General features: G+C 42.7%; 1 protein-coding gene across 3 annotated transcripts in view; it reads right to left on the bottom strand.

The window, feature by feature from the left end:
* Positions 1–17,192, bottom strand: part of SETD7 (SET domain containing 7, histone lysine methyltransferase) — a 70,023-nt gene that overhangs the window by 7,042 nt on the left and 45,789 nt on the right. The window contains exon 9 of one of the 3 annotated variants that reach the window (XM_058721328.1): positions 9,941–10,530. The exons of 1 other annotated variant lie outside the window; for it this stretch is intronic. In XM_058721328.1, coding sequence (XP_058577311.1) covers positions 10,356–10,530 — 175 coding nt within the window. In that variant the 3' untranslated portion in view covers positions 9,941–10,355. Of the gene's footprint in view, positions 1–9,940; positions 10,531–11,228; positions 17,021–17,192 lie in introns of those variants that run through there. One more of the 3 variants, XM_058721327.1, reaches the window with a different exon arrangement.

Below are 17,192 nucleotides of genomic sequence, written 5' to 3'. Positions count from 1 at the left end.
TATGAGTGAAATCATATGATGTCCTTCTTTCTCTGACTGCCTTATTTCACTTAGCATAATACCCTCCAGTTCCATCCATGTTGTTGCAAATGGCAAGATTTCATTCTTTTTCATCGCTGAGTGGAATTCCATTGTATACAGGTATACCACATCTTCTTTATCCATTCATCAGTTGATGGACATTTGGGCTCTTTCCATAATTTGGCTATTGTTGAAAGTGCTGCTATAAACATTGGGTTACATGTGTCTCTGTGAATCAACCCTCCTGTATCCTTTGGATAAATTCCCAGTAGTGTTACTGCTGGGTTGTAGGGTAGTTCTATTTTTAATTTTTTGAGGAACCTCCACATTGTTTTCCAGAGTGGCTGGTTCATTTTGCGTTCCCACCAACAGTACAAGAGGGTTCCCCTTTCTTCATATGATTGCCAACATGTGTTGTTTCCTGGGTTGTTAATTTTAGCCACTTGGACCAGTTTGAGGCGATTGTAGTTTTAATTTGTATTTCCCTGATGATGAGTGATGTTGAGCATCTTTTGATGTGTTAGTTAGCCATCCGGATGTCTTCTTTGGAAAAGTGCCTATTTGTGTCTTCTGCCCATTTCTTCACTGGATTTTTTTTTTTTTCAGGTGTCGAGTTTGGTAAGTTCTTTATAGATTTTTGATACAATCCTTTATCCAATATGTCATTTGCAAATAGCTTCTCCCATTCCATTGGTTGCCTTTTAGTTTTGTTGACTGTTTCCTTTGCTGTGCAGAAGCTTTTTATCTTTTTTTTTTTTTTTAATGTTTATTTATTTTTGAGACAGAGAGAGACAGAGCATGAATGGGGAAGGGTCAGAGAGAGAGGGAGACACAGAATCCGAAGCAGGCTCCAGGCTCTGAGCTGTCAGCACAGAGCCCGACGCGGGGCTTGAACTCATGGACTGTGAGATCATGACCTGAGCCGAAGTCGGACACTTAACCGACTGAGCCACCCAGGTGCCCCCAGAAGCTTTTTATCTTGATGAGGTCCCAATAGTTCATGTCTGCTTTTATTTCCCTTGCCTTTGGAGACATGTCAAGTAAGAAGTTGCTGTGGCCGAGGTCAAAGAGAATGCTGCCTGCTTTCTCCTGTAGGATTTTGATGGTTTCCTGTCTCATATTTAGGTCTTTCATCCATTTGGAATTTATTTTTGTGTATGGTGTAAAAAAGTGGTCCAGTTCCATTCTTCTGCATGTTGCCGTCCAGTTCTCCCAGCACCATTTGCTAAAGAGATTGTCTTTTTTCATTGGATACTCTTTTCTTCTTTGTTGAAGATTAGTTGGCCATATATTTGTGGGTCCATTTCTGGGCTCTCTGTTCTATTCCACTGGTCTATGTGTCTGTTTTTGTGCCAATATCATACTGTCTTGATGATTACAGCTTTTAATACAGGCTAAAGTCTGGGATTGTGATGTCTCCAGCTTGGTTTTCTTTTTCAACATTATTTTGGCGATTCAGGGTCTTATGTGGTTCCATACAAATTTTAGGATTGTTTGTTTTAGCTCTGTGAAGAATGCTGATGCTATTTTGATTGGGATTGCATTGAATGTGTAGATTGCTTTGGGTAGTATCGACACTTTAACAATATTGTTTTGACAATCCATGAGCTTGGAATGTTTTTTAATTGTTTCACATCTTCTTCAATTTCTTTCATGAGCTTCCTATAGTTTTCAGCATATAGATCTTTCACCTCTTTGGTTAGGTTTATTCCTAGGTATTTTATGGTTCTCGGTGCAATTGTAAATGAGATCGATTCCTTGATATCTCTTTCTGTTGCTTCATTATTGGTGTACAGAAATGCAACTGATTTCTGTACATTGATTTTATATCCTGTGACTTTGTTGAATTTATCTACCATTTCTAGCAGTTTTTTGGTGGAGTCTTTCAGGTTTTCCATGTAGAGTATCATATCATCTGTGAAAAGTGAGAGTTTGACTTCTTCTTTGCCAATTTGGATACCTTTTATTTCATTTTGTTGTCTGATTGCTGATGCTAGGACCTCCAACACTATGTCGAACAACAGCGGTGAGTGTGGACATCCCTGTTGTGTTCCTGATCTCAGGGGGAAAGCTCTCAGTTTTTCCCCATTGAGGATGATATTAGCAGTGGGTCTTTCATATATAGCTTTTATGATGTTCAGGTATGTTTCTTCTATCCTGACTTTCTTGAGAGTTTTTATTAAGAAAGGATGCTGTATTCTGTCAAATGCTTTTTCTGCATCTATTGACAGGATCATATGGTTCTTATCCTTTCTTCTATTAATGTGATGTGCCATGTTGATCTGCAAATATTGAACCAGGCCTGCAGCCCAGGAATGAATCCCACTTGATCATGGTGAATAATTCTTTTAATATACTGTTGAATTTTATTTGCTAGTATCTTGTTGAGAATTTTTGCATCTATGTTCATAAGGGATATTGGCCTGTAATTCTCCTTTTTAGTAGGGTCTTTGTCTGGTTTGGGAATCAAGGTAATGCTGGTTTTATAGAATGAGTCTGGAAGCTTTCCTTCAATCTCTATTTTTTTTTTGGAACAGCTTGAGAAGAATAGGTATTAACTCTGCTTTAAATGTCTGGTAGAATTCCACTGGGAAGCCATCTGGCCCAGGTCTCTTATTTGTTGGGAGATTTTAGGTAACTGATTTAATTTCTTCGTTGGTTATGGGTCTGTTCAAATTTTCTATTTCTTCACTTTTGATTTTTGGTAGTGTGTGAGTGTCTAGGAATTTGTCCATTTCTTCCAGGTTGTCCAGTTTGTTGGCATATAATTTTTCATAGTATTCTCTAATAATTGTTTGTATTTCTGTGGTATTGGTTGTGATCTCTCCTCTTTCATTAGTGATTTTATCTTAAAATTTTTTTAATGTTTATATATTTTTGAGAGAGAGAGAGAGAGAGAGACAGAGCACAAGTGGGGGAAGGACAGAGAGAGAGAGGGAGACACAGAATCCCAAGCAGGCTTCAGGTTCCGAGGTCCCAGCAAAGGGCCCCACACAGGGCTTAAACTCAGGAACCTGAGATCATGACGTGTGCTGAAGTCAGACGGTTAAACAACTGAGCTACCCAGGCACCCCTTTCATTCATGATTTTATCTATTTGGGTCCTCTCTGTTTTCTTTTTGAGAAGTCTGGGTAGGGGTTTTTCAATTTTGTTTATTCTTCCAAAAAAACAGCTCTTAGATTCATTTATCTGTTCTGTTGGTTTTTTTGATTCGATATTGTTTATTTCTGCTCTAATCTCTATGATTTCTCTTCTTTTTCTGGCATTGGGCTTTCTTTGCTGCTGTATTTCTAGTTCCTGTAGGTGTGAGGTTAGGTTCTGTATTTGGGAACTTTCTTGCTTCTTGAGATAGGCCTGGATTGCAATGTAAATTTCTCTTAGGTCTAACTTTGCTGCATCCCAAAGGGTTTTGGACTGTCATGTTTTCATTTTCATTTGCTCCCACATATTTTCTAATTAATCCTTTAATTTCCTGGTTGACCCATTCATTCTTTAGTAGGATGTTCTTTAACCCCCATGTATTTGGGGGCTTTCCAATTTTTTTCTTGTGGTTGATTTCATGTTTCAGAGCGGTGTGATCTGAAAATATGGATGGTAAGATCTCTATCTTTTTGTACTTCTTGAGGGCTGTTTTGTGACCCAGTATGTGATCTATTTTGGAGAATGTTCCATGTGCACTTGAGAAGAATGTGTATTCTGCTGCTTTTGGATGAAAAGTTCTGAATATACCTGTTAAGTCCCTCTGGTCCAATGTGTCATTCAGAGCCATTGTTTCCTTATTGATTTTCTGCCTAGATGGTCTGTTCATGGTTGTAAGTGGAGTATTAAAGTCACCTATAATTACAGTATTATTCTCAATAAGTTTACTTATGTTTGTGATTAATTGATTTATATATTGCATTCTTCCACAGTGGGGGCATAAACATTTACAATTGTTAGCTCTTCTTGATTTACACGTGATTAGCACGTGTAATTATGATATAATGCCCTTCTTCATCTCTTGTTACAGTCTTTGTTTTAAAGCCTAGTTTGTCTGATAAAAGTATGGCTACTCAAGCTTTCTTTTGACATCCAGGTGCATGATAGATGGTTCTCCATCCCCTCACTTTCAATGTGAATGTGTCCTCAGGTCTAAAATGAGTCTCTTGTAGGCAGCATATAGACAGATCTTATTTTTTTATCCATTCTGATACCCTATGTATTTTGATTGGGCAGTTAGTCCATTTACACTCTGAGAGATTATTGAAAGATAGGGATTTAGTGTCATTGTGCTTTCTGTACGTTTCATGATTGTGGTGATGTCTCTGGTCCTTTGTAGTCTTTGTTGTTTCCACTCACAGAGTCCCCCTCCCCCCCCCCCCCCCCAACCCCTTAGGATCTCCTGCATGTCTGGTTAGCGGTCATGAACTCCTTTAGTTTTTGTTTGGGAAAGCCTTTCTCTCCTTCTATTCTGAATGACAGTCTTGCCGGATAAAGGATTCTTGGCTGCATCTTTCTCCTAGTCAGCACATTGAAGATTTCCTGCCACTCCCTTCTGGCCTGCCAAGTTTCAGTGGATTGGTCTGCTACTACCCTTATGTGTCTACCTGGTAGGTTAAGACCCATTTATCCCCAGATAAAGAGTTCTCTCTTTATCTTTGTATTTTGCCAGCTTTACTATGATATGTTGTGATGTTGACCTGTTTTTGTTGATGCTGAAGGGAGTTCTCTGTGCCTCCTGGACTTGGATGTTTGTTTCCTTCCCCAGATTAGGGAAGTTCTCAGCTCTAATTTGTTCAAATAAACCTTCTGCCCCCTTTTGTCTCTCTTCTTCTTCTTCTTCTGGAACTCCTATGATATGGATATTATTTCATTTCATTGAATCACTTAGGTCTCTAATTTTCCCCTCATGGTCTAGTAATTTCCTGTCCCTCTTTTTCTCAGCTTCAGCATTTTCTATAATTCTATCTTCTATTTCACCGATTCTCTCCTCTGCTTCTCCCATCCTTGCTGTCACTGTATCTAGTTTATTTTGCATCTCATTGACAGCATTTCTTTTTTTTTTTTTTTCAACGTTTTTTATTTATTTTTGGGACAGAGAGAGACAGAGCATGAACGGGGGAGGGGCAGAGAGAGAGGGAGACGCAGAATCGGAAACAGGCTCCAGGCTCCGAGCCATCAGCCCAGAGCCTGACGCGGGGCTCGAACTCACGGACCGCGAGATTGTGACTGGCTGAAGTCGGACGCTTAACCGACTGCGCCACCCAGGCGCCCCTTGACAGCATTTCTTAATTCATGGTGACTATTTCTTAGGTCTTTGATCTCTGCAGCAATATCTTCTGTTGTCTTCTATGCTTTTTTCAAGTCTGGCTATTAGTCTTATGACTAATTAGTATTATGACTAATAATTTTAGTCTTATGACTGTAATTCTAAATTCTTGTTCAGATATATTGTTTATATCTGTTTTGAGCAATTCTCTGGCTGTCATTTCTTCCTGGAATTTCTTTTGAGGGGAATTCTTCCATTTCATCATTTTGGCTAGGTTTCTGTCTTTTACATGTTTTAATAGTTTGTTATATGTGCAGTAAAAATGCCTGATTAAACAAACAAACAGAGCATAGAAAGGAAGAAAAAAGAAGGGAAAAGAGAAGGAAAGAAAAGAGGGAAAAAAAACCAGACTGACATACAAAACCACAGGACAGCTGTCTGTTGGTGCCTGGGGGAGAAGCTGTCTGGTTTGGTCCGTGTCAGTCCCACTCTGGTAGATAAGCAGCTACTAGGCATGGACGGGCAGGGTTTGGTGTAAGCGGTCCTGCCTCCACCCGGGGGCCTCTGTCCTGTTCCCTGACGCCCCACCATGTTGGTGATGGGGAGAAAAATGGTGAGACTTCGATCTCTCCTCCCTGGATCAGGTGTCCCAAACCACGCTGTTCAGGCTGCCCTGGCAGAGCAGTGCCCGCATCGGTGGGCGGCTTGCCCTGCTCCACCGTCTCCTGTGTGTCCCAGATGCTCAGCTGGGATTCAAACCCTGATCCCGCACCGTGTGAACCCAGTTCTGGGGTAGCGCTGCTCCGCCTAGCTGTTAAAGGCCTCTGGCTGGAGCCTGCAGCCTCTTTTCTCCTTGGGGGGAAGCAATATACCCTCTCCCCATAGTACTCAAGGGAGGGGACTGCTCTCTCCCAGAGTGCCCCCCGAGATCACTGCTGTGCCCCGGGGCTGGCTGCCCTCCCCGCTAGGTGAGCACATGTGGCAGCAGCTTCGGTCTGGAGAAAGTCCTGCATCCCTGATAACTCTGATCTTCAGCTCTTAAGGCTGTTCTCAAAGTAGAAACTGTCTCTGTCTGTACTTTTCTTTCTCCTGTGGTCGAAAGGTTCCCCACGGTCCGGAGAGGTTTCTCTCTTGTCCACATACAATCCCACACTTCCCGATCTCTCTCTCTCTTCCTTTTGTCTCTCCACAGAAGGGGTCCCCTCCCCTCCGTGCCTATGCTGCCGGCTGCTTTCTCTCTCCCAATTCACAAACACTCACCTCTGCCTCGCCAAGCTGTCTCCTAAATCCGTGATTTTTCTGTCACTCCGCAGACCGTGTTTCTGGGTGTTCTAAGTGTTCTGACCCCAATACAGCTATGTTTGAGGGACGAGGGAAGTCCCGGTCCCCCTACTTCTCTGCCATCTTGGAGAGTCCCTCAGAACCTGATTTCTCAAGTAAACACACACTGGCTTAGTTCTCACATCAGATATTTGGAGACTGCTTCGTATGCATCTGCTAGGATACACTTGCTGGTCCCCCAAAGCCTGTCATGTACATGAGAAGCCAGCTAGATGTTTCACTCATTGAACAGTCGAGGACATGCATTGCATACCCTGGTGTGGCCTGTCGGTGTCCACATGGTGCAGACTATGTGGGGCAATGGTGAGGGCAGGTCCTGAAGAATTAGGCCAGCTTCCTGGGACATGGTCTCTTCGTTGGGGACTTCTTGGAAGGAGGCAGTCTTTGGCTATGCCTGGAAAATGGCATTCTGAAGCAACAGGGCCACAGTTAGTGAGCTTGCGCCATGGGTCAAACGCAATCTTTTGTTTTGTTTCAGTTTTTTTCGGGCATCATTGTTAACGCAATTTTACACATAAGGAAACTGAGGCACAAAGAAGTCAGGTCACACAGTCAGGACATGGCAGAGCTGGTTTTTTCAACCTAAGATGATGATCAAAGTTCTCTTAGCCATTCTCTCCCATTCCTTCGTTCAATTTAGTGAATGTTTACTATGAGCCAGCTGTTAAAGATCCATCAGTGAAGGAAACAGACTAAAATACATGCCCACCTGCAGCTGACAGTCTACAGGGAGAAGACAATAGACAAGCATGATAGATACTAAATTACATAGTGAGTTAGGGGTGACACATGGTATGGAGACAAAGAAAGGAAGGTAAACTGGTTTGGGGATTCTAATTGCGATTTAAGTGGGTGGCCAAGGAAGCCCTTATTTCAGTGAAGATCTGAAGGAGGGAGAAAGCCCTGCAGCTATCTGGGAGGAAGACACCCACAGGTCCCAAGAGGGGAGCGAGCCTGGAATTTCGAAAGACAGGCAGGAGTCAGTGTCTGCACTGGAGGAAGGCGGAGGGAGGGGTAGCATGCATCATGCAATCTTTTCAATCCCCAAGCAACCCTGGGCAGCGGGTTTTAACCACATTTGCCAGAGTGCAACCTAGAGTCCAAAGTCACACAGACAGTGCCAAAGCTAACTAACACCAGGTTGACTCAAAAGCAAACAATCCATTAAAAATGGGCAGAGAACCTGAACACTTTTCCAAAGAAGACATACAGATAGCCAATCGACACATGAAAAGGTACCCAAGATCACTAAGCATCAGGGAAATGCAAACCAAAGCCACAATGAGATACCACCTCCCACTTGTCAGGATGGCTAAAGTCAGACAAGAAAAAACAAATGTTGGCAAGGATGTGGGGAAAAGGAATCCTTCATGCACTGTGGGAGTGTCCGTTGGTGCAGCCATTATGGAAAATAGTATAGAGATTCCTCAAACAATTAGAACTCGAACTACCAAATGACCCAGCAATCCCACTTCTGAGTATTTATCCAAAGAAAACCAAACGCTAATTCCAAAGATGTATGCACCCCTATGTTCACTCCAGCGTTATCTACGATAGCCAAGATATGGAAACCACCAAAATGCTCATCGATGCATGGATGAATGGATAAAGAAGACGTGGTATTTATGCACAATGGAATACTGATCAGCCATTAAAAAGAATGAAATCCTGCCATTTGTGACAACATGGATGGACCTAGAAGGTATGATGCTAAGTGAAATAAGTCAGAGAAAGACAAATACTATATGATTTCACTTTTGTGTGAAATCTGAAAAACAAAACACACACACACACACACACACACACAACACACACCGACACAAAACAAACAAAATAGAAACAGACACATCAATACAGAGAACAAACTGGTGGCTGCCAGAAGGGAGAGTGTAGGCTATGGGCAAAATAGGAAACAATAAAAATAAAAATACCAACCAAAAAATCAGTCTCACTGTAGAGCCCAGCTCCTTCCCACCACCTGGCCCTCCCGGTGCCACCATCCTTGGGCAAGAACAGGGAAGTCTCGTCACTGAGGAAGCTTCGCGTGGTGGGAGTGAGGAGTGAAACATAAGATGGGACAGAGAGGCTATGGCAGAAATCCAGGCAGAGAGGTGTTGGAGCTCTGGACCAGGGCAGGAAGCAATGAGAATAAAAGCATGGGAAGCTGGTCTGTGTATCCCATGGATTAGCCCAAGGAGGGACCACGGTCGGGGAGACCGGCTGATTGGCCGGCTAAGCAAATGATCGAGGAAAAAGAAGACTCCGGTTATTCACTGATGGTCTTAACATGTGAAGGGCAGGAGGAGAGAGGAGATTCCACAGTTGTGGTTAAGAGAACAGCCTGGGGCCCAGCCATCCGGCTTCATACTCTGCCTCTACCACTTCCATGACTATTACTTAACTGCAAGTTACTTAACATCTCTATGCCTCAGTTTTCCCTTCTGTAAAATGGAACAATAGCAGCAGCTATAGCACATGGCTGTTAAGAAATAATCTAAATATTTAAAACTGCCTTATACACTCTACATAAGTGTATCGTTTAGAACCTCTCTCATATGCACCACTTGAGAATTCTCTAAATTGATCTGAAGTAATTTAAAAATCCTTTCATTTATTTAAAGAGACTAACCTCCTTTCTTCTCTTAAGAAAATAAAGCAAAACCTGTGTCGCAGATGAGGCAGATACTGTGGGTGGTCAGCCTAACTGTCATCTCTCCTTTCTTTCTTGCTGCCAAAACCCCAGCTTTGTTCAGGCCAACCACCCATCTCCACACAGCTATATGCTTCAGTCAGATAATCATAGCACCCCCATGGCCCTTGCTAAATGATTAGTTTAGGTTTCCTCAGTGGTAGAGATCACAGAAGAGACTTTCCTTTTTACCCACTGGATGCTGCCAAATCCGGCTGTGAGGTCTGGAACTGCAGCAGCCATGTTGTAATTGTGAGGTGAGCTGGCCCCTGAGGGCAAATCTGACAGACTGAGAATTGCAGAGCAGAAAGATGGGACCTGGTTGAGCTGCTGAATGATTAACTCCAGCGTCACTCAACAGTGTCTTGCTTTGTGAGGGTCTTACACGTGAAGTAATAAATCTTTATTTCTTAAGCCATATTGAGTTGGGTTTTTATGCTTCTTGTTTTTATGTTTCTTAAAGCTGGAAGCACTCTGACACTTTGAAGTAAAAATTGGGTAGCAATCTAGATAAATCCATTCATTTTTTTCTATGTACCCCATAAGAAGTGAAGCTCTAATTTCAAAATCATAGCTTTTGCTTTTCATAAGCAAACAAAATTTTAAGAAAAACATATACCAATACATTGCAGCAGACAGAGTTTGCATTATCGTTTTATATAAAAGGCAACAGTTGCTTTCTAAAATATTTTTGGGGTAGAACTTTCTTATTGAACCATCTCAAATTAGTCAGATGCTGAGCTGAAATTAAACGTCCACCACAGCAGAAGTGCCTTCTGAATGGCTGCTATCTAATTCTGGATATGACCACTGAAATAATTTCAAGTCTAATATGAACTAGCAGGCTGAACAGTCTGAAACATTAAAACCTAAAGAAAGATATTTAGTGGAAGGTACATGTGGGGACGATTACTGAGACCAAAAGAATGTGGTCTCGATCTTCCTCACCTTACCTTATTCTACAACCTTTGACTCCACACCAATTTTAATGCCCCCAAAGTTGCCTGAGCCTTCACTTTTTGAGATTTTAGCTTCTTAGACTTACCCCATTAGCATTTAAATTTTAATCTCATACCCCTCTCCTGCACAAGGAGGAAGAATACTAATATTGTGTGTTAGTGGGTGAAACTTCGCCTTAAAGATCCAGCATATGGAAGTGTCTCTATCCAAGTGATGAATCTGATCCAGCATCAGGTTGGATTTAATCATCTTACTTGCTTCGGTCTTCTTCCTAGAAGGTGTGATAAGATCAAAGACTGGGCAACTGAGGGAGATAAGATAAAACAGGAGGTCTCACCGCCTGCTTCAGTTTAATGTCTAATTGCCCTTCACGTAGTACCACCCAGCTTACTACAATCCATTGCTTTGGGTCCCTGGGCACAAGGCACAACTAAATAGCAAAGTATTATTTTTACATATGGTGTCTTTGGCTTTTGTTCCTTGGGAATGTTGTAGGGGCAAGTTTGGGAATGCGAGCTGCGATCTGGGGAGGAGTCAGGGGTTGCCGGTTTCCTCAGCTCAAAGCTGTCCTAAGGTCTCCACAATCTACCGCAACATCTCACAAAATTCCCATTATCTTCTTTAAACCATGAGCCGAAGCTTCCTATCCTTCAGGTATTTCCCCTGGTCATTTCATTTATATCCAATACCCTTAACCTTTATGTAATCAACTAGACCCTCTTGTGTGAGGTTGATAATTCTTCTGGATTCATAGGTACACGTGGAGTCGTGCTAAATACAAAGCTCCTAACCATTTTATACCCCTTCTCCCCTCTCCTCTAATGCTTTGAAAATGGCAAATGGCTAATCACATTTTAAAATAACTCAAAATGTAAAAGTTGGCTTAGTAATTTCGACATACAATAGACATGTCATAAGAAAAATGTTACTGCCTTTCCGCCCTAAATGACAAAGAAAGACACTGACAGATGATTGTATATTTTGTTTAATACTTGCATTGTTTCTATAGCGCAATTATAGCAATCTTTAAATTTACTTTTCATTACAAATATTTGTCAAGTTTTGTTTCAGAAACATTTTTCCTACTCTCTTGCACATGCACCCAGACACACTACAAAAAAACTCATTCATAACACAGTAAGGGCAAACATTATTCATGTAAACATCTTTCATTAATTTCCCATAATTTAAAAAAATCATAGAATCATAGATCTTGAATAAGGCTCATAGATTTAGTTCAAATTCCACAAAAGACCAATCTTTTGTTAACTGTGACGGGGTTAACTTTTGGTTGCAATGAATGCTGAAAGCATACCCCTAGGTTCCAATCCTTAAACATACCTCACAACCTAATAAATGCATTTCAGGATAAAAGGAGAACGTAGAAAACGCAAGAGGAAACCTTTTGAAAGAGGGAGCTCAGACCATGAACCTGATTTCTTCTATAGTAAGCAGACATCACACACCCCTGTGGTTTCCCAATGCAAGGATCGAAGTTAATTATAGGAACCCAAAATATAACCAAGTCACTATGTTAAGATACATTGGCGTGTGTGTACATATTGCTAGTATACACAGTGAAAATTTGTCATGTTTATCATTTCTTTATATCCAGGACCGAAGCAGAGGGAAAACAAACAAACAAACAAACAACCCACTCAAGTTGAATGCCATTACAAAGGAGTTGTTCTAGTAACGTAAGAGTCAGGAGAGTTGGGAGGTATGTCCCAGAGATGTGATTGGTCTTGATATTAAAACGACTTCTAACAACAGTGTGTAAAGTCACAGACAGAGGAAGCAAGGATTTGCATTATCCGAGGACGTCTCTCTCTGGTTGAAAGTTTGGTGCTTGCGTGCATAGTCTCCCAGAGCTGAGACAGGAAATGGACTGTGCTGAGAAATGGGCCCCTTGCCAGCGGCTCCCTCCTCCTTCCTCCCAGTGAGGCGGAGGCCAGGAGGCAGGGACTGCTGGCAAAACCGTGAAGTTCCACCCTGGGGTCTGAACCCCAACTCCACTGAGGGCAGCCTCCCTGACATGTGTGACTAGGCAGTAAGGGTGGCGGTTGATGGTGGCCAGAAAACCCAGTTCTAAGGTTCCCACGGCCACATCTGGCTTCTGATTCTGCTGCCCTGCAAAGAAATTGTGCTCCGGATAACTGCACCAGTGTCTCTAATGCCTCTAATTCACTCGCGGGCCCTCAAAGGCCTGGAGTGATGTCACTTAAAGGTGGACACACCTCCATGAGCACCTAACTTACACCAGGAAGCGGCAGAGGCACTGGGGAAGCCTACAAGCTCTCTCCACGTCAGATGCAACAACGCAGGGCAGTTGCCATGAGTCAGAGTTATTTGTAGGCTTTTGAGTTTTAAAAATCAAAATTGACCTGCATTGTATCTCAATAGACTCAGGTAATTCTCACCAAAAATTTTGTAATTTGTTTAAATAGCACTGGAATAATTCAACTTCATTTAAATATATTCATTCTACCGTGAAAATATTTCATACAAACATCTATTTACATACAAACACATTAAAATTTGTGAAAAGGGTTTCCACCCCTGTGGTTGTATGGCTTGAAATAGTTTCATTGCTTTGAATATGTCTGCACACATTTGGCAAAATAAAACTATTAAAATTTAGTAGTTTTAAAATAAAAAATTGACAACAAGGCTCCAAATTCCTGAAGGGAAAGATCAAAGAAAACACAATCTATCAAGGTACCTCAAGTAGATGTAAATTTAATATATTTTGTGAACCTTTGATCTGTGGCAAATAAACATTACAACTATCAGTCTTGCAACATAGTTTTGCTTGTTTTTCTAAAAAAAAAAAAAAAGATGTCTGGATTCTAAATCACTACTCTTAAGACAGAAACTTGAGGCAACTGTTTTAAAACAAGGCAAAACAGAAAACTATACTTTCTTGGAAGATCTTAAATGCACTTTGTAGTGAGTGATTTAAAATTTTATATATTAAAGGAAAGTTTCTATAAAGTGCCACATACTGTCTCACTGAGAAGGCAACCCTTGAATTCACTGTTTACAGTTACTGCCATTTTAATAGTTACAATTAAATGTTGTAAATGGTTACACTTTTGCTTCCACGTTGGCCTTTCCAGGTTGTTGGTGATAAGGAAATAGTTTTTCAAGTGTGAAGAACCCGCAGAAGGCAAATACATTTAACTACAGCCCCGGACAGGTTCAAAGAGGTCTTGAAAAACGAACTTCCTTCTTTGTTTCTCAGGTAGACCAGGGATGAAGCAGGTTAAAATAAGAATAGGTACTATGAAACTCAAGCCCTCCCTGCCTGTTGCCTCTTAATGTCATCGTTCCTTTGTGTCGGAAACTCAGTCCTTACCGTTGTCTTGTTAGTCCATTCAAATGTCCATGTGGGACATACTCCTACAGATTAGTTCCTATTCCTAACTCTAACATAAGATAATATTTTGTCATAGAAAAGCTGCTAAGGAAAGATCTAGTCATGCAAGAGTTGGACCGAGACGGCTCTGAGTGAATCTCCTCCAGACGCACCCTCACGGGTGCCAGCGTGTTTTGGGAGAGCACAAAGTTATTTCTTTATTCCCCACCGCATGGAATCTTCCACAATTCTGCTGTGGTCATGATGCGACCAAAACTACCAGATTTGGCTGCTTCCTGACATGTTTCCTTCCACCGTGGATGTAAAGATTCAGTAGAGAAATACATCCCGAGGCTTTCCCTGTCACACTTCGGCTCGAATAAGGAACAAACACGTTCCTTTCTCACCTGTTAATTCCTCATGGTACCTCAAACCACCACGACTTCTTTACCTACCTACAGAACACAGTGAACCTCAACCCCCCTCTGATTCCAGTCCATGACAAAGCCTTCCATTTGGGAGTAGGGTTTGGGGGGGGGGCGGTTGTGGGAGAGCAGGAGCGACAAAGCCAGGCAGAGACAGAGTAAATGGCCAGAGGTACGCACGGAGGGCCTCGCAAGAAAGGAGAGACGCTCAGAACAGGGAGGGAGAGCACGGAAAAGAGTGAGAGATCAGCTGGACGTGGACAGCAAAGATTCCTACAGACAAGAGAGGAAGTAGAAAGACATGGGATTGGAGAACAGGAGGAAGAGCCAGAAGGCACAAGAAGAGAGGAGGGAGAAAGAGCGAGAGAGAGCAAGAGAGAGAGAGAGAGAGAGAGGCTTGGGTGTACCTACTGTTTCCCCCGATTTGTCTGAAGGTCACAGACACACTGCTGGGTTTTAAACTGAGGGTTGTCATTACATATCTAATTTGAAAAATGGGTTAGCTGGTACTCCTTACAACTCTTCAATGCCTTATATCAAAGGAAAGAAAGGAAGAAAAAAAGATTCCATTTGAGTGGGGTAGTTCCAATAACCCATCAGGTCAGAGATTACACCCCCCACTGCAGCCTCAGCAAGAATGACATTGTCCCCGGGAATGACGTCATTCGAGGCACAGCTGTGTTGGAAGTGTGACCGGCTCCATCCTGACCTCGCTCGCTGACCTGGCTCTACAGCTCAACTGGCTGAGGGCCAAGTAGAGCCATCTTTCTCCTGAAGACAGTCACTGACTTTGGGACGCATTTGAATTAAAGCACCCGTCAGAATATAAGTCCCGGGACTGTCCCTCTGTCGCTGTCTACAGAATGGTCTCTTTCTACAGAGAAGAAGCTATCCTATCCTGCTGCGTTTTCATCTAAAAACCCTATTGGTTCCTTTTGCGGGAGATCTTTCTGGCAGCCCTGACCACTTCTCACATGTGAACACTCAGCTCATCCTCCCTGAAACCACCGTCACCTGGATGCACGCCTTGCACTGGCCACGTGCCCTGGCACTGCTGGGGGAAGGGGGGGGGGAGCTCCAGGATGCTGGGCCCTGCAAAGGAGGGTGGGGCCCCTTCTGTCACTGAGGGCTGAATCCTGTGTCCAGGGGCCGCCTGAACTGAAAGTTGTGAACAGCGCTGGATGGAGCACTTTTGCTAACTTCTTCCCAAGAACAACGTGCACCTGACAAGAAGGAGCAAATTCTGTCCTGTTTCTTTACTCCTCTCGCTGCTACCAAGCAATCCGTGCTCAGCCAGAGCTCCCCCACTGGCTTGGAAGGCTTTCGCTCTCAAGACGAAACCGGCTCAGGTGACAGGTGCCACCACCAGCGGCTGCATTTCAGAACCACCGCTGCTCTCCAGAACTTTCCAGCTGTCTTGTGGAAGCATCTGAACAAGACATGGCTAGGGCACGTGGTGGGGGCGCTGGCAAAAGCCCAGAACTCTCAGAATTCATTCAGAGCGATCCCAGATACGTTACATACCTAACTAGCTAAACTAAAAAAACAGGGGTTTTCTCCTTATTTCTGCACTTGTGGTTACACATGGCTCGCAAAATCGCTGAAATGCTATTGATATCATTGCTTTTAAACTATACAGGTATTACTCTTAATTCACAATGCTTTGAAGCAGGTAAGTGCTTTGAAGTTACAATAATGAAGAGTTTTAGTATTAAGGTTTAGATTTGTACCTAGTGATCAGTATGTCTCTCTTAACAGTAGCAATTAAAAAAAAAATCAACTTTTGAATTCTGTGTTAGAATTCTAGTTTGTTATTTGACTTTTGAATTCAATGCACTGTGCCACAAGCCAAACTGCTCTATGTTATGTACATTTAAAGTGTACCCGAGGAGAAGAAATTACTATTAAAGATATTGCAAAATTGCCACAGTTACTGCTTAGAAGTACTAATTTCCCTCTCTCCTTTCTTAAAGTATATATTACAACTCTTCCATAACTTAACGCAAACAACGTAAACTCATCTCTTCTCACATCTTAAAGCAAAGGTATCTTTGTTTACATGCGAGAATAATAATTCTATAATAATACCCTGGCCCTATGAGCCAGTTCTTTATATTAGGACATAATAATGAAACAATGATATAGAAAGAGCCAGAGAGACCTACGCACTGGCACGGACACGAAATCCATTTGGAAGTTTTCTCTTATAAAAGATATAGCTAAGATAGAGAATGAGACTGAGGGGTGAAATGACTCAAAAAGTGGGGTTCTGTTCGCTAGGAAAAAAAAAACAAAGCCATTCTATTGCAAGATACAGATCAAAGGTTAAAAGGCAAATTATACTACATTTAGAGAATAAAAATGTAGTAATTCTCTATCCTCCACACGGCACATACACCAAGTGTGAAAACACACCTGGTGTTGGCCGTAGGAAAAAACATCATGGAAAAACCACTGGCTAAAAATGACTGAAAAGCCCCCTTTCCCTTTTTCAGTCTAATCATTTGGCATCTCTGAGTGTGGTACAGATTTAGACTTGAACCACCCAAGAACATCATGCTGTGTCAAGTGTTCGACAATACCTCTCAGTAGGACGTTGTTGCAAGGCTAGCTAATTTTAAATCTGGTATGAGTAATACAGTCAAGCCTAGTTAGTATGCGAGAAAGTCGTTGCTAACGCAGCGTGAGAGGATGTGATGTCACAGCATGAGCAGTCCCTGGTTGTCCCGTTGTCGGAAAACGTAGTGCATAGATCCAAGTTTCTATTCCAGGTCTCTGAAGCCCAGGGCTGAGCCTTTCACTTCTGCTGGGTGGCCTGGAAGGCCTTTAGCTCCACCTGGTACCACTCAGGGGCTTCAGGCCCACTCTTCCCCGGGGGACTGTGGTCATAGCCGTAGGCAACGGTGAGTTCCTCATCAGCCTCCACGGCTCGGAGTGTGCGGATGCATTTGATGGGCCCAAAGCGGGGGTGGACAAACCTAGACACCAAGATGCACACAGTCATTCCTGGGCCAGACCAGGAGGTGAGAAGCAAAGCCTGGGTGCGGGTGGGGTGGGGGTAGGAATCCCCCACGAGCTCTTCCCCGGGCACCACTGGTAGGTCCTCAAGTGTGGCCCACGTATCGGCCAGCATCAGCTTCTCACCTGCGA

This window comes from Neofelis nebulosa, chromosome 3 (genome assembly GCF_028018385.1).
Source record: "Neofelis nebulosa isolate mNeoNeb1 chromosome 3, mNeoNeb1.pri, whole genome shotgun sequence".
Taxonomy (NCBI): Eukaryota; Metazoa; Chordata; class Mammalia; order Carnivora; family Felidae; genus Neofelis; species Neofelis nebulosa.
Note: the sequence above shows the minus strand (reverse complement) of the source record. Positions and strands in the feature narration are given on the sequence as shown.